General features: G+C 50.3%; 4 protein-coding genes across 5 annotated transcripts in view; 2 read left to right on the top strand and 2 right to left on the bottom strand.

The window, feature by feature from the left end:
- The first annotated feature begins 1,280 nt into the window (after positions 1-1,280).
- LOC117640546 (putative protein MSS51 homolog, mitochondrial) lies at positions 1,281-3,445 on the top strand. Its single transcript, XM_034377080.1, has 2 exons — positions 1,281-1,441; positions 1,540-3,445. The coding sequence occupies exon 2, from the start codon at positions 1,562-1,564 to the stop codon at positions 2,915-2,917; it is 1,356 nt and encodes a 451-aa protein (XP_034232971.1). The 5' UTR covers positions 1,281-1,441; positions 1,540-1,561; the 3' UTR covers positions 2,918-3,445.
- Positions 3,446-3,748: 303 nt separating this feature from the next.
- On the bottom strand, positions 3,749-12,917 carry LOC117640544 (sodium-coupled neutral amino acid transporter 9 homolog). 2 transcript variants are annotated; one of them, XM_034377076.1, is made up of 11 exons: positions 12,352-12,917; positions 10,444-10,548; positions 9,404-9,620; positions 9,096-9,184; positions 5,498-5,820; positions 5,358-5,417; positions 5,041-5,280; positions 4,749-4,960; positions 4,554-4,658; positions 4,227-4,465; positions 3,749-4,153 (listed from the first exon to the last, which is right to left on the bottom strand). In XM_034377076.1, exons 1-11 carry the CDS (start codon positions 12,480-12,482, stop codon positions 3,982-3,984), a joined length of 1,893 nt encoding a protein of 630 aa, XP_034232967.1. In that variant the 5' UTR covers positions 12,483-12,917; the 3' UTR covers positions 3,749-3,981. The 2 variants fall into 2 exon arrangements, with proteins under 2 accessions (XP_034232967.1, XP_034232968.1); XM_034377077.1 differs by lacking the exon at positions 12,352-12,917 and adding an exon at positions 12,174-12,193.
- An 886-nt stretch (positions 12,918-13,803) lies between these two features.
- Positions 13,804-19,357, top strand: LOC117640545 (phosphoglucomutase). The gene is made up of 11 exons (XM_034377078.1): positions 13,804-14,176; positions 14,421-14,583; positions 14,653-14,771; positions 14,879-15,020; positions 15,101-15,291; positions 15,378-15,532; positions 15,602-15,712; positions 15,794-15,934; positions 16,023-16,206; positions 16,287-16,421; positions 16,512-19,357. The coding sequence occupies exons 1-11, from the start codon at positions 13,934-13,936 to the stop codon at positions 16,599-16,601; spliced, it is 1,674 nt and encodes a 557-aa protein (XP_034232969.1). The 5' UTR covers positions 13,804-13,933; the 3' UTR covers positions 16,602-19,357.
- An 87-nt stretch (positions 19,358-19,444) lies between these two features.
- LOC117640543 (mediator of RNA polymerase II transcription subunit 15) overlaps positions 19,445-22,781 on the bottom strand; it is a 39,017-nt gene continuing 35,680 nt past the window's right edge. Inside the window, exon 9 of the mRNA XM_034377074.1 lies at positions 19,445-22,627. Coding sequence (XP_034232965.1) covers positions 22,352-22,627 — 276 coding nt within the window. The 3' untranslated portion in view covers positions 19,445-22,351. The remainder of the gene's footprint in view (positions 22,628-22,781) is intronic.

The raw sequence follows: 22,781 nt of genomic DNA, 5'->3' as shown, positions 1-22,781 counted from the left end.
GACTGCGGAGCGGACGGGCCCCGGCGCCTCGAGGCGGTGGACTTCCCCGCGGCCAACAGCGCCCCCGCCCTCGGCCCCGCCCTCGGCCGCGCGCCGGGGTTGACGCCGTGCCTGGCGGGCCAGAGAGCCGACCCTTACTGGAGCTCGACGCAACTCACGCTGGACCGACGGAAAAACGACGGGCAGCCCCCGCCGCCCCCGCCACCCCCGCAGCTGCTGCCTCCCGACAGGGGGACTGCCCGCAAGCGAAGTCTCAGCCTGGGCTCAGCGCCGCTGGCGAAGCGCCCGGTGAGCGATAGCGATGCCAGTGCCGCCAAGTTGTCCAATTTGAGCAAGTCTTGACGGGGACCTCCGCGCAGGTGATGGCCGTGTCTTCGTGGCCGGCCGACGCCCCCTGCGCCGAACTCAGGCCGTGCCCACGGTGCCCAGCGTCAGCATGGACTCGTCGTCGTCCAGCGACCAGTGTCCGCACTGCGACTGCTGGCGCGCGCCGCGGGCCGCGAGCCAGGACGCCGTCACGGAGGACGCCGACGGCGACAGCGACGACGCCCCCTGCTGCGAGGCGGGCGTCGAGGCGGGCGTCGACCCGGGTTCACGGCGAAGGACGGTCGCGAGCGAGCCACTCGTCGGGAGGGGCCGACGTCCAGGTGACGTGTTTCAAGTCCTTGCGACCGCTTCTCACCAGCAGGATGTGTGAAAAATGTCGAAATTAAAATGGCCGTTTTCACAGAGCAGAGCTGAGGATGGAGGGCCGACTGTGTCGAGTGCCGGACCATTCGTCCGAGTCCGACTCGAGCTCCCTTCCCGAGCGGACAAAGTCAGCCCTACTGTTGCTAGCAAGAAGACGTCGTTAAAGACTCGTGGCGAAGGGGAGAAACCGGTCGGATTACTCTGAGTAGTTGTCGTTACTTTAAGGTGTAACTAGAGTTTTAAAGTACAGTCCTTTATATGCCTCGAAAGCTGCTGTGGTTTTTATTCTTTGACTTTGAATGTGTTTTCAATAAACGTGCCTCGTCTCGAGAGCACCGTTGTCGTTCTTCGCGCCCTGTGATTGGTGATTTTGGTTTGGATGCGCGCACCAGTTCAAAATTGGCGGTCACCGACCGTCCAGGCCTGACGCGCTGCCACTTTTTTTTTTAAATCACCGTAACTTCTTAAAGAACGTCGCGTTTAGCTTTATTCTGACGCCTTAAAATTTTAAATAGCCTTTGGTTCCTAAACTTACGCCTTGGTGACGGTATGAAACTGCGTGGAGTTCATCGACGTGGCGTTGGCAAGCCCGGTGACTGCAGAAGACGCCAATATGGCGGGTATGCGTTCTCAGCGTCAACATAACTGCGGACAGTTTTAGCCGGTTATCATCTAATTCGATCACTTAAATGCCGACCCAGCGTTCGTGAAAGTTTCTTGGAATATCGAAGTTTTGTTGCCGAAAGTGGAGGTGCGTTGTTTTTGTCAGGTTTTCTTTGTGCCCAGGCTTCGCGCTCGGCGCTCACTCGTGTGTGTCTGCCTCTAACCTGCACGTCTCTGTGATCGCAGGTCTCCCAGCGAGAAAACGAAAATGGCAGGACCATCTGGACCAGGGTCGGGGCCCCTTCCCGCCGACAAGCAAAGCCTGAAGCATCTAGCCTTCTTCTACGCGACGGTCTGCGCCGTCTGCGACGATCCGTGTCTGTCGGTGGATGGGCTGTCATTGCTGAAAACCTGTGGCGGCTGTCACCTCATCTCTTACTGTGGTGAAGAGCACCAGAAGCAGCATTGGAAGTTCCACAAGGAAATGTGCATCATGCTGAAGCACACTCTGAAGAAAATGGGCGCCAACAAAATCAGGGGTTACCGCATAAACGATGATCTCGAGGAACGAAATGATATGTTTACCGAAAACGCCTTTGGGTTTAATACTTATCGATATTACTTGTACTTTAACGTACGCAAGCAGATTAGACGTAGTCTATCTACAGCAGAGTCTCGCATGATCTTGTACCCAAGAATGTGTAATATCTGCTATTCTAATGATGTGAAGCAGCTGAGAGTTTGCTCAAAATGTCTGTGTGTGTCTTACTGTTCTGAAGACCACAAAGAAAAAGATAAAGATAGGCATTCTAAAGATTGCCCAGAACTAAAAGTGTGCTTTGAAATAGATAAGTCACTCCTTGAGGCTGTTGGATTTGGGGATATTCCTCTCTCTGACCCTATGTCTGCAGACTTTCTTCAAACATCATGTCTTGAAAAAATCAAAAAGTATTCAGAGTCATTGCTAGAAAATTTGGGTACGATTGAAGGTCGGGTACTCACAGATGTGATGTCTGCGCCAATGACAATTGTACACACTGTTTATTCCTTGGACCTGGCTTCAAATAAGGTACTTTCAGTGGAGCTTGTTGGAGCAGGAGGATTTGAAATGCAATATTTTGAAAAATGGGAACAATTATTGCATTGGCTGCCTGGACTAGAGAAACTAACATTGACATTTGTTGGACCTGATGTTGGAGACTTTGAGTCAAATCTAAAGCTGTGTGGATCCTGTATTTCTAGAAATGTAGATTTGAAAATTGTACGATCTTCTCAATTATACCATGAATTTATAAATGTTCAGAGCAGACCCGATTTGATAGTTGCCTTTAATGCTGGATTCACAGAAAATATCCAAAGTAAAATTAAAGATACCTGGAAAGAGACTATTCCTGAGATACTCAAACGCAACTGTCCCCTCCTTGTCACTTCTTATACACACAAGGAGTCTAAGAATGATTTAAGTCGAGTTCAGGGACTTGTTAAAGATGTTAATGTAATTATGGAGTGCCAAAAAAATATATTTTCTGCAAGCAAGCCTCTTCAGGACTGGGAACAGCATGATGATGAAACAGTACCTCAGGTGTACTACAAGAATTATTACCTATTTACTGTCAGATCATAAGTGATTTTGAATGTGATACAGAGAGTAACCGTACATGTTTTCATTCTCTGCTATTTTTTATCAGGCCTTTTTATTTCATGTTGTTTTTTGGGGGTTTTCTTTAGATTATAGCTGCCATGTTCTTACCCACTTGTTGAACTGTTGTTACCATAATTTTAAAATAAGGATGTGTCTGGTTTGTATTTTATTATTCTGGATGAATTAACAAGTACTGTATATCATTGTTTTTGAATGAGGATCCTGTCACATATTATCATCAGGTCAAAGTTGTTGGAATCTAGTCATTTTGAATTCATTTTTTCTGGGTTTCCTGGGGGAAAAAATAAAGCTCTCTTGTGGCAATTGCGTATCTGTGTTTTTTTATCTTAGTCTGATTCTTCACTGATGTTATTTGGAAGTTTCTGTGAGAATTCACATCATTCCATGTGTTTATAAATCTTTTCTGTCTTTATTTATACTTTGTCAATCCTCCCCGTGCTCCATGTTTTGATTTGATCAGGAATTACATGTTTTTTTTTGTGAATGAAATGAGACAATTGTTTATTTCTTTAAAACCTTTATTCTAAACTTCATTTTACAAGAAAACACAGTCAGTAAGAAGCTCCTCAATTTAATTTTTTGAAAACTGGAAAATAAGAGCAGACATCGTAATTGGAATTCTGAAGTTAGCTAGTCAATTAAGTAATATCCATGCTGGAGAGTCGTCACAAGGTGCAAATCAGATCTGCAAAATCAGTCAAGCCTCTAACTAGAACATCCCTACTTCTGAACATTTGCCAGATTTCATTTGTCGGGACAGAAATGGATAAATAGGAGGCAGCCTAGACAGTATTTTTATATCACAGTTCAATTATGGTCAATAAATGATTGATTCCAAACTTAAGATAAGAAAAACAAAACAATACCTTAAAAGTATGAATCACTAGGTCGTGCATTAAAACTACAAATGGTTAAATGGATGAATTGTGAAACTACACCCCTATTGTTGCACACAACATGGTGCAAGAGAGCTCAGAGTAATCAGAAATCACAGTTTAGTCAAGTCAGAGGCACTCGTCTTCAGTCTAATCCGACACGAAGAACTGGGCAATTAGGTTTGCTGTTCCTATTATAGGTATACAGAGATGAAGAATAGTTGTAAGCTTAGTGAGTTTGCCCTGACGTTGCAATGATACAAGATGGAGTAACACAGGAAGCAAAAATATGTACACCAAACCACTTATGGCCCCTGTGAACCTGGAATGGAAAATAACACTGTTACCATTGGTACTTGATACGACTTCGTATTTTACATCTATCCCGAACTTACCTGATGATTGTTCCAAATCGAGGGAGGAAGATAGCAAACAAGACGCAAACTGTTATGAAAACAGCATTGATGCACAAAACAGGGAGACGGCCAGGCCAGGTGTGGCCCAGGACCATGGAGCACAGCTGACTCCGAAGCATGTACGCCACGAGGGGAAAGACGGTCACCAATTGGAAGAAGAGGAAAGCTCTAGCCGCCACAGTCATTGGGTCCCATGATTCAAAATTGTTAAGAAGGTTCTGCAAAGCACAAAAATATATTGATACAGTTAAAATCAAACACAATGGAGAATTTAAAAAAAAAAAAAAAATCCTACTTCATACTTACATCTTCAATACAAGACTTTGCAAGTGGGAAGCTGATGTAGAAAACACTTCCAATAATAGCGTAAGTAACAGTAACTAAAACATATGCAATAGATAAGTCTCGACCCTGTTGGGGACAGAAAATAAATATTGTTTAGTGATTTACTCGATTTCTGAAAGCAGGCTCATAAAATTGCAAATGTCAAATTGTACTTACATTATTTTCTTGGTGCCGATTATTCTTCATGATACTGATAATGATGTTATGAATAAAGTACGACAGTGCCAACATGCCTGAAGTTGCTGGGAAACTCCAGATAAATAGAGGACTATAGTGTTCACTCATAACGTCAGTCATATTTAAATTGACACCCCATGCCGATGACTTGACCAGAATGAAAATCAGGAGATAGAGTACTGACAACGTCCCTGCAAAACACCAAAAATAAGATATTAAGGGAATCTCACAATTAACTGATTTAGTAATTATTTGGTGAGAGGGTTCTCACCAATGGAGTTGAACTTGGTGAAGAAGGTCGCTGACTTGAAGTTCATGAGTGGGGCCATGATGAGCACCAGGTAGATGGGCACGTTGGACTCGAGGTTCCACCACCAGCGGAAGGAACCCTTGTCCTCCGCCACCAGAGGCTCCTCGGGGGCGACGAGGGACAGGGCGAACACGGGGGCGGGCACCGGGACCGTGGGGACGTCGGGGGCCTGACCCGTGCCCGTCAGCAGGTGGCATTTCACTGCAGAGTGCAAACAGAACAAACCGTCAATACTCCCCGCAGTGACGCATGGGGTAGCGGCAGCGCGACTTACGCACCTGGGGTGAAGATCATTGAGGTGTTGTCCCACCGGACCGGGCTCACGCCGGTGATTTCGTCTGCAACAGCAACACCCACACATCAAAACCTTTCACTTCATTCAGCCAAAGTAGGATTAACGAACGGAAACTCTGCGCACCGTGAATGTAGTCCACCGAGTGGTACAGGAAGTTGGACATGAGGATCCAGTACACGACGATGGCGCCCATGAGCACCACCAGGCTGAAGGCGCGCGCCAGCAGCTCGGCCCAGCGCCCCAGCAGCTTGCGGCACAGGTCGGGCACCTCGGCGTCGAAGCCCGAGCCGTGGAGGCGGTGCACGGACAGCAGGCGCCACGTGGTGTAGAGGCACAGGGCGCCCATGCCCAGCACCAGCAGCAGCCCGCCGCCCAGCCCCGCGCGCTCCAGCCCCCAGGGGATGGCCAGCAGCGACGTGCCCATGATGGTGTTCCACACCGCGAAGCTGGAGGGAGCAGGAGAAGAGGAATGTAATCCTGGACGACGGCGCGCCATCCCGATGTACAGTAGTGATTTGGCGCGAACGACTCCCACCCCACCCCACCCCACCGGCTGGCGGCGCCACCAACCCGCCCCCACCCCGCCGGCACTTTCACTTTAGGTTGGGGAAGGTAACGCGGCGAACGCGGCGAACGCGGCGGGGGTGGCTCGCCGCTACCGCCCCGCTACGGCCCCGCTACCGCCCCATCCCCGCCGCGCGTCCAGCACACGCCGCGCCCCGCCCCTCCACCGTCGGCCCAGGCCCAGGCAGCCCTTCGGCGAGCAGAGTCCATGCCCTCGCGCCAGGACAGCCAGCCAGGACTCAGTCGGTGCTGGGGTGGCCGTCGGGGCGCGTCGAGGGAGCCCCCGAGCGCCCGGAGCACGCCGTCCCCGCCCTACCCGGGGCACGCCTTGGCACGCCGGGCCTGGACGACGAGGCCGTCACCGTGGAGCCGCCCCGGGTAGGGCGGGCCCTTGGCCCTTGGCGGGCCGTAAACAGGTGAGTGCTCACCGATTTAATTAATTTTTTCCGAGCATGAGGTGACAGTCTAGCAAGTCATAGATAGATAGACCTTGGTCAGTGCGCCCAGAGAAAACATCAACTTGTTTTTATCGGGAGGTCGAGTGATGAAAGGAGGCGCCCTGAGCCCTGCCCTGCCCTGCCGTGCCCTGCCGTGCGTATCGGCGGCGGGAAAACTACCCAAGCGGATGCTATCGAGGAAGGCGTCCACGCCGCGGTCCACGCCGCGGTGCCCGGCCGGTGGCACCGTGGTGGCACCGGGCACTGTTTGTCGCTCTGTCTCTCTCGCACCCTTACGCGACAGCCCACGAGTGCGAGAGAGACAGAACGACGGCCGCACTGCGCGGCATCACCCCGCGAGGCGCTGCTGCCGAGGCTTCTGCGCTGCCCTCGCTGAGACCAGCACGATCCGCTCGGCCTTGCCGCCGTGCCCTGGCCGTCGTGCCCTTGGGGTCGTGAACTCGGATAAACGAGGTCGCCGGCAACATGTCGGTGCGAACCGTTCCCTCCACTTGATCGTTATCTGAAACCTGAGTGTTTGACAGCCCGCCCGAGATTTGTACCGCCTACCAAATCATTGACGCTCCGAGTTTCCAAGTTTCCAATTGGCTGTCGGCCGGCATGGGACCTGTGCCGGCGGCGTGCCCGCGACGCGCCAAGGGGTGGGAGCGAGAGGGAAATAGAGAGAGGGGCGGGTCGATATGGGGAGAGTGACCTTGTCTCAGGTCGGGCGCTGAGGTCATTGCCTTCGCCGCCGTGCCGCGCCCGCCGCTGTGGCTCCGGCTCCAGCAGCGAGGCTCCAGCAGCGAGGCTCCAGGCAGGCCCGCAGCGCAGCCAACCCCCAAATGGGAAGCCAATTTGGTCGGCCCGATAATAGGCCGGAGGGAAAATGGAAACCCGAGCGCGTTCTTTGAGGCAGGGAGTGAGATAGAGGGTACTATTCTCTATTCACTCCGGGTACAGTGCAGTAGCCAGCCCGCCCCATTCCCTTGGAAGTATTGATCCGGTCGGTTCAATGCACCCACAGAGCCGCGGCTGTCTCTCTCGCACTCACGCGGAGCGAGGCTCGGCCAGCCCGGCTGGGGTAGTTCCAGGTCTGCCGGCAGGCAAAGCTCGGCCGCCCACTTGAAGCAGTGTGCCCGAAGTCGCGCGTGCTGGCGGCCCTATCTTCAGCATCGTCAGCCCCGATTACGTGAAGTCACCTCGGTTCTCGAGAACCTTAGTCTCGAGGCCACAGATTGCGGACAGGTGACACGGACCAGTCATGCACAGCAATGTGCGCTTCGCAATCCTGTCTCCGAGTGGCGACGCCGAGTTAACTGAAACTGCAGCCAAAGCTGTTGGACAGCAAGTTCCCGATCAAAGTCCCCCTCCCCCTTTATCTCAATCGCGTTATTTTTCATACAACGCCGAGAGTTATGGCTAGCACGCGCTGCTGCATGGGGAAGACCGTCAGCAGAATACAAAGCGCAAACAACTACTCTGTGAAAGTGGGGGCAGTTTTTTCTCTCTTTTCAGCTGTTTTTTCACGCGAAACGGAGTGCAAGCCGCAGTAACGCGGAAGTAAGGGGAAGGCCTGGTGATATCGGACACGCCGCGTCGCCTCGCGTGGCGGACGAGCGGAAGTAGGGGGGCACACCGGCCGAGCCAGCGGCCGGACAGCGCCGCGGCGCACGGGGTTCGGGTCGCGAACGCACCCGCTCCTCCAAGTGCGTCAGACAAGAAAGAAAAGAAAAAGATGAGACAAACGGGAAAGTTGTAGGCGGACCGGCAACGCGAGGAATCCCCCGCCGTGCAGCAACCCCCGCGTGTCGGGGCGGCGGGAACGACCCCCCGCAAGTTCGCGGAACTGGGGGCGGCGTGCACATGACTCAGGGGCTTGCTCAGGGGGTTGACGCGAGGCTGACGCGAGGCTGACGCGCTGCACCGCCGTGACGCACGGGGTCATCTGCTGCTGCAGGAGGGCGGGCTGCGAAGGGGTCCGAAGGGGTGAGGGTGCCGCCGTTTCGAACCGGCGCGTCTCGGCGCCCATTAGCCGGCCTGCGACATGGGCGAGACAGAGACGGAGATAGCGCACCCGCCTTATCAAACTAGCAGTGACGTGTGCGCGTGACGCGCTGACCAAGGCGCTGACAGATACAAGCGCCAGGGGCGCCACGCCGCGGCGGCTTCTCCAGCAATCAAGCATAATTTTTAAAAAAATTACTTTTATTGAACTTCGAGTTTTAAAAATCAGTTTATTTGAGAAAACGAGTTGCTGAAATTTTGTCGCGTGACTCCACTGCGCAGTGCTTTATTCTTTTTTTTTTCAAATATTTGCTATCTTGATGGGTATGTTTTGGTTCCGGGAACAAAGAAAACCACTTCCTTGGTTGTCCTTCGGACCTCCGTCCAATCCCAATCACTATCGCCCCGGGACCTTGACGGCGGGTAAATACGTTAAGACGGACGCCTGATGAAATTGGCGCTCGCGTTGCGTTTGTTGTGTTGTCTGGGGTCCGCCCCGCCCCGCCGCGCCACAGGGCCGGGTAGAGAGGGGTACGGAGGCTGAGGCAACCCGCCCACAAACTTGCACAGAACGGGTACTACCGATCGAAAGATTCAACGGCGCACATCGCTGCCCAAAGTTTGCTTTCTTTCTTTTTCGTCTTCCCCCCTTTTCCGGTTTTGAGAGTTCACTCGGTTCCTTGCCTCGCCTCGGCCTGTGCACAAGTACTCACATGGTGACAATACTGCTTTGCTTGCCGGCCTCCGGCGCCGCCTGGGACAGGTAGGGCACGAACACGGGGCTGGTCTGCTTCTGCCCGGTCTGGAGGGAGAGAGCGAAACAAAACTTCAGAACCGAGCTGGCGGAGGCCGTCCCGTCGAGCACAGGTGGCCGTCGGGTGGCCTACCCTCGCTCCGTCAGGCGCTCGGCCGCTCCGCGCGGCGCTCTGGCCCATCGCTCTGGCGCGCGCCGGTGGGACTTCCCCACTGCCGTTCGTCGCGGGACGAACGGGTGGGTCCCTAACTCCAGGGACTAACTCACCAGCAGGCCGCTGCCGTCGAAATCGCGCGGCGGCAGCTGCGTGTAGTAGCGGTAGGGGGTGCCGTTGCCGCCGCTGCTACCGTTGCCGTTGTTGGCCCCGGAGCCGCCGCGCAGTCCGCTGAGGGGCAGGCCGCCGAGGGGCAGGCCCAGGCCGTGGGTGGTGGACGCGGTGAAGCCATCCTTGCCGCCGCCAGTCCGCGGGGGCAGCCTGCTGTTCCTGCGGAGCGCAAAGGAAAAAGAGGACGCTGTAGTCTGGATTCGTGATAGAACCGGTCACTTGCGCGTCAAAACGCGTCGGCAGACAACGCGATGAAGGGTGCCGAGGCCGTGCCGTCCGCCTAGGCGATAACAAGTTGCAATGCTCGAAATAGCCGCCCGGCCCGGCACGGCCGGCGGGGAAAAGGGCGACTCAGCTGAGGCGGTCCATCTAGCCGCGGAGCCGCGGACAGAGGGAGACGGAAAACCCTTATCAGTTGGTCACCGGGAGTATATTTAGCCGCGGGCGTCGAGAACGAGAGCGAAAACAGAGCGTGCGTTTCTCTCTCGCACTGCGCCGCTGCGCCGGTGCTTGCCGTCCGTGGATCGGTGACAGGCTCTCACCTGTGCGCGTCGACGGGCAGAAGCCCAGGGGGCGCCACTGTCGCAGTTCCAAAGGGGGCGGATAATCAAACATCTGAAAAGGCTGTTTCTTTTTAATAAAAATGGCAATGGGTTCGAAAGTGCCACGGGCTGGGGAAGCTGAGCACAACAAGGAGGCATCCGAGCGACTCATCGTCAATCACTTTGTGGCGCCACGCGATGCGATAAGTGCGGCGCTCTACTTTGTGTGTCCGAATAGCCTCGATTTCATTAAGTGGACGTCCACTTTAGATAGGCAAGCTTGCCAACTTAAAAAGGCCAAAATGACAAAAAAAACTATAACAGATGCACGTAAAGATAAACAAAGACGTCATAAGCAAGTGCGAGAAAAGAAGTGCACTCGGCGAGGAGCACAGTGCGCTAGGGCTGGCTTACAGCGCTTACAGCGTGCCTGCACCTACCTGTATTGATACTGGTTGGCGAAAGTGCGGGGCTGGTTGCTCGTGTCGGCGTACGACCGCCCCGTCTCAAAGTCGCTCGTCTCCGAGTCGAACAAGAGCCCGGCCCTGCAAGCAGCGCGTTGGGCGCGAAGCGTAAGCACAAGCAAGAAGACAGTTAGAAAGCTGCGAAACATGTAGACGTGTTTTGGAAAAGCTTCGGTGTATTAGTACAGTGCAGAGAAGGCGGTTGTCTGGGGGCGGTACTAAGCGTGGGCGCGCACGTGCACACCCCGGCCTTCCAGCCAGACGGCGTGTTTGGAAGAACACCCGAGAGAGAGAGAGCCGACCTGCTCTCTCTCTCCCTCGAAGGCGCCCCGCAGGCCCCAGGGGTGCGAGAGAGACAGAGCGACGGGGCACTGTTCGAAGTCAGCCTGCCGCAGCAGGGTCAGGGACTCGGGCGGCCTGGCCAGTCTCGGGGCGACGGGGGCGACGGGGTGGTGTTTGGTTTCACTATCGGCCTGTACCTCTTCGGCTGTTCGCACCCCAGGTCCCTGATAGGTGGCCGTCCCGGGCCGTCCCCGCCACAACCAGTGCAGTGTGCGCGCGCCAAATATTTGCATTCCCGGGATTCCGAACTCGGCAGAACAATCTGCTCATTCGCGGATTGCCAGCTATTCTTGTCAACTTTGCCAGGAAGTGTGCCTCGCGTGCGGATTTTCGAAACAACGCGAAAAGTCAGCATAAAACAAGCCGAAAAAACGAAATTCACTGCGAGCCCGTTAAGCCAAAGCCGCCGGACTGGACGGTCACTGAACTGCAAGCTGCGAACCGGTCCTGCTCTCAACGCCCCGGGAGGGGCCCGGAGGGGCAGCAGCCACGTCGGGCTACGCCAGGCCCTTGACCAGGCCTTCCTGAGCCGCGGCCGAAACTATTCTAAATTTCACAGTGTAGTCGCCGCCTTGGCCGTGTCCCTGCACCGCCACGCCGTGCACCTGCCAGGTGCCGCCAACACTTGGGGGAGGGATTTAGCCCTCACTTCCGCGTGCCAGCCCCGCCAGCCCCGGATAGCTGGATTATGCAAAGTCCCGGATCAAGAAGGCTGTTCCTCCAAACAGTTTAACCGGGCCTTGAGCCGCAGGCGGATCGTCGCCAAGGCCAAGGCCATGCCAGGCCATGCGCCATGTGGGCCCGTGTGTTTGCTCGCCGAAGAAATGGCTCACTGCTGGCTTTGCAGAGAGGCGAGCCTCCCTCGGCACCTCCAGCGTGTCGCCCCTCCGAACTTTGGCACCGGCCGATGACGGACTGACGGACGCTACACTATACACACGCTATTTGTGCGTGCACCACCGTGCCGCCGTCTGGCGTCTCTGTTTGGTTTGCAGCGACGTGATTGGCTGGGGAACTAAGTAAATTTGTCCGCTAAAAAAACAACTATCATTCACTATGGATGCGAGAGTTGATTCTAAATGCTTCGGTTTCCCTAGGGCTCCTAAATTTTGTTGAGGGCTGTAAATAAAATTTACTCTCTAAAATATGCTTCCTTCGATTTAGACTTGAATCAACTGGGATGCCCCGCCCCCGGCAAACATTGCATTGTTCTCTGGCTCCAGCGTCTGAGGACCCGTCCACCCACCCGATCGAACGATGACCGATTCCCCGAGGGAACAGTGTGGAATGCACATCGCGCGCAGCGACACTAGAAGTAGAGGCGACGTCGCCCAATCCAATGTCGGCACGCGCTATCTCATTACGTCATCACGGAGGCACTCTAGGCGGCGCGGCTCACGGCCAAGCTGCAGGTACCAACGAGATACAGGTTAGGAGAGCTCCTTGAACGAAACGGTACTCCATCCCCACCGCCACCAAAACAAAGCCGCTTTGGCCCGGCAGGCTGACACCGAAAGAGAGAGACAGAGGGTCGGCACTCACCCGAAGCTGAAGCTCCTGTGGCTTCCCCGGCTGGCCCGGCTGGCGTCGGAGGACAGCAGCGGCTGGGCCTCACTGCCGGAATCGGCGTCCTCGGCGCGCTTCCAGGGCGGCCGCGTGTCGCGGTCGTACATCTCGGCGACCGCCTTGGCGACCGGCTTGGCGTGCACGCGGAGCGCGACTGGCGCGGCACCCTCTGAGCTGGCCGCTGGGCTGGACGGCGTCGACGGCGTCCGCTGGACAGACACCTGATCACGCCGAGCGCAACGTGCGACGCGCAACGAGCTGGCCGTGAGAGAGCGAGATAGTGCGTCTCATATCGAGGGCCGCCTTGAGCAGCCTTGCGTCTGCGTCTGTCTGGGCCTTGCTGCTCGCTCGTCGCCCTGCTCGTCTCGTTTCGGCCGGTCCCGCGTGCCGCAGCGTGCCGCAGCGTGCCGCCGGCTGACTCGGGGCGGGGCAGACTGAGGATGGGCCACTGTAGGGACGGCCGCTTGCTTCCGTTCCTTCCGATACTTCCCCGCCGCCTCCCTGTCCGCGTGTACGTCTCGGTGCGCCTGCCTGGCCCTGCCGCCCTGCCTGGCCCGACTGGAGCTGCGGCACGCGGCACGCGGTACGCTCACGCAGCGGCAGGGTCACCAAAACACGGCGGCGGGGCGGGGCGGGGCTGGGTGCCTCAGACGGATATCGTTACGTAAAGGCGCTCTTGCGTAACTCCCGCCTCCAGCCCGCCTCCTTACACTGGCCGTCCTGCGCTCTGATTGGTCGGCGCGCGCAGGGCCGCCAACCGCCTCGTCCTGCCCGCCGTCGTCAGAGGGTGGTTGTGGTCCGCGGGGGCTCGGTGGCGGTCGAACCTCTCGACGAGGACCATCGGGCAGGACGATTCCGGCAAGGAGACGCGCGTCCATTGGCTAGCAGGCGCCACTCAGTTGGCCGCTTTTCGTCGGCACGTTGGCAGCGCGAGGCGTAGTGGCGGTGCCTCGCAGCAGACGACGCGAGCCGCGAGCGGAAAGTAAAAGTACTCTCGGGCACGGGGTATCGCCGCTGGGGGAAAGGGGCGGATGCGGTCCTTCACAGCACCGACAGGTCCTACTGTCACGGTCACTGTCACTCCAGGCGACATTGCCGGAGCGGGCCGGCCGGCCGACCTAGAGAGGCCGACCCTGCCTGCGCAAACCTGACAGTCATGGTGGCGGCCGGGGCGCCGCGGGGTGCACGCTCTGTCGTTGCTCTGATTCTGATTTTTCCGTCTGGCTGGGGCTCAACGTGGAGATGAACCCAAACGACACGTGCAGCCGCTAAGCCCCAGGCTGGGACTCGGACTAGGCGCTAGCTCGTCTAGCTCGTCTAGGGAGGCTGAGAGGTTCCCGGCATGTTATCGATTGGCGCCAGAAGAGCGAGAGAGAGAGAGAGGAGAGACGGCGAGCGGGAGCGACAAGGGCACCTTGGAGCCGCTCCACTCCCCGCTGGCGCTGGCGCTGCGACCGCGCAGTCAGTGTCCTTGCGCCGGTCATTGGTCCACACTCAGTCTGCTCTAGAGTCTCGTCCGCAGCTGCACGGACTCCTAGTTGATCGGAAGCCGTCCGAAATGTCGCTCAAAGTTACCAAAGTCGAGACCAAGGTCTACGATGGCCAGAAGCCCGGCACCAGCGGCCTGCGGAAGGCTGTCAAAGTGTTTCAACAAGTCCACTACACGGAGAACTTCGTACAGTGCATCCTGAGCGCCCTGGGGAAGGACTGTGCCGGCAGTACTCTGGTTGTCGGTGGTGACGGCCGCTACTACGGCAAGGAAGCGGTGGACAAGATCATCAAAATTGCGGCCGCCAACGGGGTACGGAAGGATACTTGTTTAGCCGCGAGTGAGGCTTGCTGGGCCGGCATAACCTCTCTGTAGTTCACTAACCTACCCCTCCCCTTTTAGTCAAGTGATGCATTCAGAGGTCTGAACTGAGACACCAACTGATGTCAACCTGACATTGTATCCTGATGACTGTGCATATCAAATAGGCCCAGCTGCAATGATGTTAACTTTGTTCTCGAGGTTATTAACACCCTTTCATTTTGTTCTGTTTCAGGTGTCAAAACTGCTCATCGGTCAGAATGGAATCTTGTCTACTCCTGCGGTGTCCTGCTTGATCAGGAAGTACAAAACCACTGGTGGTATTGTTTTGACCGCTAGTCACAACCCTGGTGGTCCTGACAACGATTTTGGCATTAAGTTTAACTGCTCCAATGGCGGTAAGTTTTGTAAAATTTGTTGTTGTGACTAGTATTGTGAGCGGTTGTTTAAGTTGATTGTTTCTTCAGGTCCTGCTCCTGATGGAGTCACTAATGATATTTACGCTCTGACGACAAAGATCTCAACCTACTCTATTGTTGCGGACCTGAGGTGTCCTATTGACAAGATTGGCACTCAGACTTTTGAGGTATTTTTACTTTCATTTATGGGTGTGGTTAAGCATCAGATTAGTTTTTTTCAAAGCCTCACTACTTTGTCACTACTTCGTCACCCTAATTTTAATTGTTTTTCCAGGTTGAGGGAAAGACATTTACTGTAGAGATCATTGACTCTGTCAAAGATTATCTTGAACTTATGAAAGAAATCTTTGATTTTGTTGCTCTGAAGAAGCTCTTACAAGGAGGCTTTAAGGTTCTGATTGATTCCATGAATGGAGGTCAGTTCTTCAGGATAAATTTTTCAACAGCTGACTACTTATCTATCCTGAAATGTTCCTTAACTATCTTCACTTTTCAGTTACTGGTCCCTACGTCCAAAGAATCTTTGTTGAGGAATTGGGTGCTCCAGTCGATAACACAGTCCGCACAACTCCCCTGGAAGACTTTGGTGGTCACCACCCTGACCCCAACCTTACGTATGCTGCTGATCTTGTCAAGTCTGTTGCAAGTGGAAACTATGATTTGGGAGCTGCTTTTGATGGAGATGGAGTAAGTGTTCTCAATAGTTTATATGAAATTACCTAACAAAATAAATTGGTGGCTAATTTGTTTTTGTTTGTCTCATTTTCACTTAGGACCGGAACATGATCTTGGGCCGCAAAGCATTCTTTGTCACTCCGTCTGACTCACTTGCTGTCCTAGCGAACCATTTAGAGTGTATCCCATATTTCAAAAAGACTGGAGTCAAAGGATATGCTCGCAGTATGCCCACAGGAGCTGCTGTTGACAGGTAAGGTGCTTGTCCTTCACATTAGCTTTTTCAAAATCATTTTTCTATATTAACTGAAGTTGCTTGCAGAGTTGCTGCTGCCACTAAAAAGGAGTTCTTTGAGGTCCCAACTGGTTGGAAGTACTTTGGTAACTTGATGGATGCTGGTCGTCTGTCACTGTGTGGTGAGGAAAGTTTTGGGTAGGTTGAGCATTTTTGTGTTCCTATCTTATATTAACAATCTCTCTTTGGAAAAATTTAATAACTTACTCGCTTTTACAGAACTGGCTCTGACCACATCAGAGAGAAGGACGGCATCTGGGCAGTGCTGGCTTGGCTGTCAGTCCTTGCTCACACTGGAAAATCTGTTGAGGACACTTTGCTAGCTCACTGGGGCACCTATGGCCGTAACTTCTTCACAAGGTGCACAGATAGTGAATCTCATCATTGTCTATAAGTTAATTAACTGATCCATTTTTGACATTCCTACTAACATTCCTGTTTACATTAGGTATGATTATGAAAATTGTGCGTCAGATCCCTGCAATGAAATGATGAAGAAATTGGAAGAGCTGATCACCTCCCCCTCATTCCGAGGCACCAAGTACAGTAATGGTGGGAAAACATATGTGGTGAAGGAAGGTGATAACTATGCATACACTGATCCCATTGACAAGAGCTTTGCCTCCAAGCAGGTAATTTTTGATACTTTTCTGTAAGCCTTTTGTCACACACATTTGTTACAATCTTGTAACCTTTTGTTTTCTTCTTGAAGGGTCTCCGTATTATGTTTGAAGATGGTTCCCGGCTTATCTTCCGGTTGAGTGGTACTGGCAGTTCAGGTGCCACTGTTCGCATGTATGTAGACAGCTATGAATCTGACAAGAGCAAGCATTCCGCTGATGCTCAGGTAAAAGGCCTTTCTCTTTTTATCTTCATATACTTTTGAGTGTGTTAACTTGTACATTTTCACCTACATTTTGATGCTTGTTTGTTTCAGGACATCTTGAAGCCGCTGGTGGAAATTGCACTGGAGGTCTCAAAACTGAAGGAGTTCACCGGTCGCCAGGAACCAACAGTTATCACTTAAAGAAGTTGCTGGTGTGCTTTTAACATAAAATATTTGCTCATTCATCGCCAAAAATCTTTTTGTACCTCTAGCATTTGCTGGAATACATATTATATGGGATTCACTCTTACCTTAGAAAATGTAACTAGGTATTATAAATTTTTGAAACCACTTTTATGATAATTCCTTCTTATCAATTTAGTATGCCTCTTTGTTAGAAATTTTTGTTGTCTTTTTGTTTGAAAGTTTTTAGTCAAAGACATTTATCATCCATATCAACTCTCATGCTACAATTTTGTTTTGTTACTGTTAATTAGGTTGTGGTCATCTTTCCCTAATCTTTACTTGGTTACTGTTATTGTTTGGCTTCAGATTTTATGTGTATTGTTTTTAAGTCTTCCATTTTCACACATCCGTTTATTTGCTTTTGTGTTTTTGAGAATGAAAACTACTTACTGTGTTTGGAAGAAATATTATCTTATGTACTTACTGTGCATTTTCTATTGTTCTTTTGCAAAGTTTTTTTAAGAACTACAAATCATCCTTTAATGAATCCAAGGTTTTTGCTCGTCATCTTTAGTTCTCCTGCCATTTATAAAATTTCTTGTGCCTAGTCATGTCATGTCAAAGATTTTTGTAATGTTTTGGGGTTTTGGAATAGTGTTTCCTTGTCAAGAAAGGAAGAGAAATTTTATGAAATTACAAACCAATAAGTTGTTCTTGTGATAATTAAATTATAAATTTCTCATGTCTATTGTCAGTGTACTGTTCTTTTTGACAAAAGCACATTGAATGACAGTGCCATCCAACATGACCTGTTATGTTAAGAACCTTTTTTTATATTTTCACTGAACAGTGCTGCAAATATTTCAAAATATAGAAAAGTCATTAGAAGACAGTCCTTAGGGTAAGTAATGTGAGAAATTTTGGGAATAAGAGTATTGAAAGCTCTGCTTCAGCATTAAACTATGACCTTTGAATGGTTGTTTGCTGGTGCGTGAGCTTGGCTATGATAAAAATTAGTGTACTTGGTTTGACATGTTTCACGCAGGGATGAAACACTAGTTCTATCAAGGCAGCTTCTCAGAGATGCCTGCGTTTAATGTTACTTTCAGTTCAAATTAAATATGCTATGCTTTTTACAGCTCATACTACTCTGTGGCACAGGTCTTCATTATTAGGGGTGCATAAGCACTGTTAGCTGGCTTTTTGATCAAAACATTATTCTCTTAGGTTGTGTTTGGAAGATTGTATGGATTGGGTAATTGTGGTATTTTTGTGGATGTGTGTGAAATGTAAATATTTTCAATTCCACCTTGCCAAAGACTTATATTTTTAGTGGAGAGAGAAAGATATTGTTTGACATTGGTAAGTGCAAACTTGTCAACTAATTGGTATGCTGTGTAAAGCTATTTCAAGTGGAACTGTGGCAGTTGCTTTGTAGATACCTCATGTTTATAACATTTCAGTTACATGTCAAAAAAATTTCAAGGGTGGGAACAGTAAGAAGTACATGGACAGATGTTAAAATTTGAAACTTTCTATGAAGTCGTGTTCCTTGTTTACTTCAAAATATCGCAACTTGGATAACTAAATGTTTGCTGCTTTCAAATTAGTTATAAAATTACTTACTCTTATAATTTAATTGTAATTTGTTTAATTCTATCTTCTAAATGGTGACAAACGCACAAATATAATGAGATAAAATTTTCCTTTTTCAAGTTACCATGGGTGCATCACTCAGTTTGTATTCTACTCTTGCTTGTCTTTCAAAGGATGTCTGCCAGACATCATGTAAATATTGTGTAAAGATTATTTTTGAAAGTATATTTTTGTTGTAGATTCCTAGACTTTGATCAGGTTGAAAGCTTAGAAGTCAGTGAGGACTTGACATTTTGATGTGGAGAAATGAATGGTACTAGTATCAGAATATGTGAACATCCTATCTGCTTCCTAGCTGGACTGATGTGACTGCTACAAATCCCTCTGGAAGTGTGACTTAACTGTATGTTATGATGCAGGAGTTGATTAATTTTTGGATCGTTTGCTATTGTTTCAAAACCTTTTCAGAGGGAGGCATAGCAGGAAAAACATGTAAATACTTGAGGAACTTGGGGACCTGATTATTTTTGTCGGATTCCTGGACATGTGGACTAATTTGCCCAATGTTTGTGGAATGAACGACAGCCAGAGACCAGCAACGACTGCCTGTATGCTCGCTAGACTATGCACACGATGATCACAGTGTTTATACCTGTGCGTCTCCTGTCATTAGCTAGCACGCATTGTAAAGTAGAGAGATTACATATTTTTGTATAGATTTGTGAGTATGAGTGGTATAGAGTTTTTCGTTTAAATTTATTTAAGTGCGTCTCATGACTTAGCTCATACTTTAGTGAAGTATAAAAACTTTGAGCGGATTTGAATATTTTGCTGGGTGAAGTTGACTCCCAATTCAATAGACTTTCTTTGTGCCATGTTTTAATTTCTTCAATTAAGAAACTGTTTCTGATTATAAGAGTGCTTTTGATCCCTAAAGAAGACCTGTGCTACAAGATGAAATTTAAGATGTGTGATTATTGCTAAATGCTGAATGTGTGTGACCTGGACTGCAGTTGCAACCAATTCATGTTCATCAATCAGCCTCATGTATGTATCTTGGTGGATTTCTTTTGCAACCAAAGGTAGTGTTTAATGCCACAAAAAAAAAAAGCTGGACTTTTTGTTTGTGCTAATGTCAATCCCTGTATTAATTAAATAATACCATCTTATTCCTATTGAGAGACTCTTCCTTATCCCAATGGAAACATCATTACACTTTACAAAACGGGGTTGGTAGGTTGTAAAGAAAAATTGAGCTGAAATGGATGGTATGTACGTGAACTGTTTAATGGGACATATCAATTGTGTACAGCAGTTTCTTTCAAATGTTGTAGAACAGGCTCTACCTTACATAGTATGTCATGTTGCAAACTATACAAATATATTTCTTAATTTATCATTGTCATAGAATAATCTGTGTTAAAATAATTTTGTTTCTTATGCACATTTAAGATTAGCTCCACAGCCTGACAAGTACTTTCAGAAAGCAAGAGTCTTTCAAATTCATTCATAGCTGTACCATGGAAATTAGCTCCATTTGTTAGTAATTTTTATTTAATCATTTTGATTTCTCTACCACAACAAACCATCTTGTTTCCTATTGAAAGGAGCAATTTGACTAGCAAACCACAAAGAGAATGGGTTGCACCTAGGAACTGCAATTATTAATCAGAGATATGTCAAAAATGAAAAGAGAATGAGTAGCAAAAGCATGTAATCCAATCCATGTTCAATGAGAAAAGGCAGTTGAAATTTGATCAGATGAGTGAAACTGTGTGATTGACTGTCTTTGGACATAGATATGAACATTCAATTTATGATTTCACCTCACTTCATTCACACTGGGAATAAGTGGTTCGAAAAGCTCAATAAAGCAGAAATTACGTTTTAAATAAATCAGATAGTTCTCAGAGTCCATTGTGATAGAGTCCATCATTAGTACTTTACCCATGATTTATTGGCACTGCTGCCAGTGGGAAATACAACACCCTCCAACCAGTTGTTACTTTGTCTTTTTTGGTAAATTTAACATTTCCCCCCGTAACTATGTTACACTACTGTACCTTTCCCTTTTCATCAAACTTTCTCGTGGTAAGATTACCAGCAACGATCAAGACTTGGCTAATAATTGCACTAAAAACTCACTAGGACAGTTTATACTCCACTTCCTTTCACACGACGCTACCGACGATACCATTTTTACATCAATTTCAACATTTTTCATTTTTGGCACAACACATTTCCGCTCTTGTCTAATAAAACGCCTCGCGGAGCTTCCTATGAGAATATGTTTCTTTCTATTTTCAGGAAACAAGATTTTTAGGTGGTTTTGAAGACGTCTTCCCAAGCAGAAGCTTTCAGATTAGTGAGAATATGACCTCTGTCATCTGGCGAAACCCAAGTTGAGTAAGATATTGCACATTGAATTGCATTCTAACAACACACTGTAGGAGATCATTGTAAAATATAAATATATTATTTATTAAAACTAAAAATAAATAAGTTGCATGAAGAAAGCAGTAGTACTCAAGCAATTATCAAGCAACAAATGCCAACACCTTTGCCAATTGTCTGACTGTTCAAATATAATTGATAGAAATTGCTTTTAAACAACAGGAGTTTGTAACACACACATAAAGAAGCACAAAAAACGTCCTTCATCTAACATAAAGTTTGGGAAATTTCTACTATTTTATCATTACGAACAAAATAATACTGGATAATTTTTATCTGAATCTAGATCATACTCATGGGCTGGTTTCTTCCTGTAAAAGTTCAGAGCAACAACTTAATACACTTTTCCCTCCACACAACAAAACTGGCAAAATTGGAACAGCCCGTACCTCAAATTGGATTAAGTAGGCCATATTTTTCTACTTCGCAAGCGCACAGGACCCAGACCTTGGCACAAGTAGTGACTGGTCATTCCCTGCTATGATATGGTGGGTAGATTAGGTTTGGGTGCTCTGTCAGGCCTTACAAGCGAAGGGAACTGTTCTCTTCAAAGAAGCAGTATAGGCCTCAACATAACACAGTTCAATGTTCTCTTTCCAACCCCTCTGCATTGTTCACTCCCTCAGAGTGACTATCGCGCGCTCACACACACTTACGCACACTCACGCACACTCTATCTCTCTTTCCCACACACAAGCCCCGCATTTCTGTTAACATCGAGCAGTGTGGTTTGAAACCTCTTTGAGACACTACAGTGAAAGCTAAATTAGTGTGCGGCTTATCTTCTATTGACTGGGGCATGAGCGCAGCTCCTTTTCCGTTTCTAGAATAATCGGGCGAAAAGCTAGACGTAATTTAGAGGGTGGGTATAAATCGGTCATTACTAAGCAGAGCCAATGCGTGTGCAAATAGATAAGGGCTAGCTGGGCAACATCGATTGGAACTTGAAGGCTCACAATCCATGCCATACGAAACGTTTCAATAGTCTCCTCTGTTCTGCTGTCTCTGCGTTCCTATCCAACTACACAGGAGGCGATTCGGAATCAGGTACTATAGGTAGAAAATAATTTAGATAGGGACACGGAAGTCTAACCAGCTAGGCCGTGAAAGGCAAAGTGTGGAGATGAATGGAAATCATAATAATCAATTGGTTCAAAATCCTGCGCCAATATGTCCTTTATTTAATACTCTAACGAAATTAAATTCCATTTAAACTTTCGCCTGACGTGCTACGTGCGACAGTAAAATCCCGCTCTGAACGGTCTGTATCCCCGCGCCGTAATCCGATCCGTCTGCTTTATTTTCCACACAATCGTCGCACACCCTTCGAACGTTAGGTGAGAGTAGATAACGATTACATATATAGCGTGGCATAGAGGGGTATGTACATTCTAAGATAAAGTTTCCCATCCCTTTGCTGGGCGCGCGCTGCGCCGCGCCATCGCGTTGGCACCGTCATCGTAGTCATCTTGGCGGCGAGCCGATCTCCGCGGGTCCGGGTCCGAGGGTCCGAGGGTCCGCGAGGGCTGCAGATGGAAGCACGACGGGGCGCTTCATCTTCATGGAGAATGGAGAGGAGCAGGAAGGCGAGGAGGGAAGAAAGGGAGCTGGAAGCACGTGGCCCGACGCGGCCGCGGTGGCGGGCTTGGCCTGCCTTGGCCAGGGTTGCTGAGGGTCGACCGTTCGGCGGCGAGGTCGGAGGCCGTCCCGTCCGTCTACGGCTTGCCGCCCTTGCCCGACCTGCTGCCGGTGCTGGCCTTGCTGCCGTTGTTGGGCTTGGCGGTGGCCGCGTCGTCCGACGGCCTGTCGCCGTCCGCCGAGGACTTCTTGGAGGCCGCGGAGCCCTTGCGCTGCCCGCTGCCGGCGTGGCCGTGACCGCCCTCCGGCAGGCCGTCGCCGTCGTGGCCGGCCTCCGCGCCCATGCCCGGGGCGGGCGTCGCCGGCGTCGGGTCGTCCTGGAACAGCGGGTTCTTCACCTCCATCTCCTGGGTCTGCAACAGAAAGGGCCAAGTCACGCACACTGCACAATCTCGAGCATGCCTGCCGCCCGCGAAGTCCAGGGTAGGCAGGCCCGCCACACACACGGGGCCACGGCCGGCCTACCGCCCAGGCGATTGCCGCTCCTTGCCTTGACGACTCGACTCA

The sequence above is a fragment of the Thrips palmi genome, unplaced genomic scaffold, assembly GCF_012932325.1.
Source record: "Thrips palmi isolate BJ-2018 unplaced genomic scaffold, TpBJ-2018v1 HiC_scaffold_12, whole genome shotgun sequence".
Classification (NCBI taxonomy): domain Eukaryota; kingdom Metazoa; phylum Arthropoda; class Insecta; order Thysanoptera; family Thripidae; genus Thrips; species Thrips palmi.
This window is presented reverse-complemented; position numbering and strand designations above follow the sequence as displayed.

What these genes read in the sequence shown, in the direction of transcription:
- LOC117640544 (XM_034377076.1), bottom strand. Translation starts at nt 12,482, where the DNA reads ATGTACGACCGCGACACGCGGCCGCCCTGGAAGCGCGCCGAGGACGCC. An exon ending in TCGACGGCAGCGGCCTGCTG is followed by an intron (nt 9,185 to 9,403) that starts GTGAGTTAGTCC and finishes CTCTCCCTCCAG; the next exon opens with ACCGGGCAGAAGCAGACCAG. An exon ending in CACCAAGTTCAACTCCATTG is followed by an intron (nt 4,961 to 5,040) that starts GTGAGAACCCTC and finishes GGTGTTTTGCAG; the next exon opens with GGACGTTGTCAGTACTCTAT.
- LOC117640545 (XM_034377078.1), top strand. Translation starts at nt 13,934, where the DNA reads ATGTCGCTCAAAGTTACCAAAGTCGAGACCAAGGTCTACGATGGCCAG. An exon ending in CTGCTTTTGATGGAGATGGA is followed by an intron (nt 15,292 to 15,377) that starts GTAAGTGTTCTC and finishes ATTTTCACTTAG; the next exon opens with GACCGGAACATGATCTTGGG. An exon ending in GGCCGTAACTTCTTCACAAG is followed by an intron (nt 15,935 to 16,022) that starts GTGCACAGATAG and finishes TGTTTACATTAG; the next exon opens with GTATGATTATGAAAATTGTG.
- LOC117640546 (XM_034377080.1), top strand. Translation starts at nt 1,562, where the DNA reads ATGGCAGGACCATCTGGACCAGGGTCGGGGCCCCTTCCCGCCGACAAG.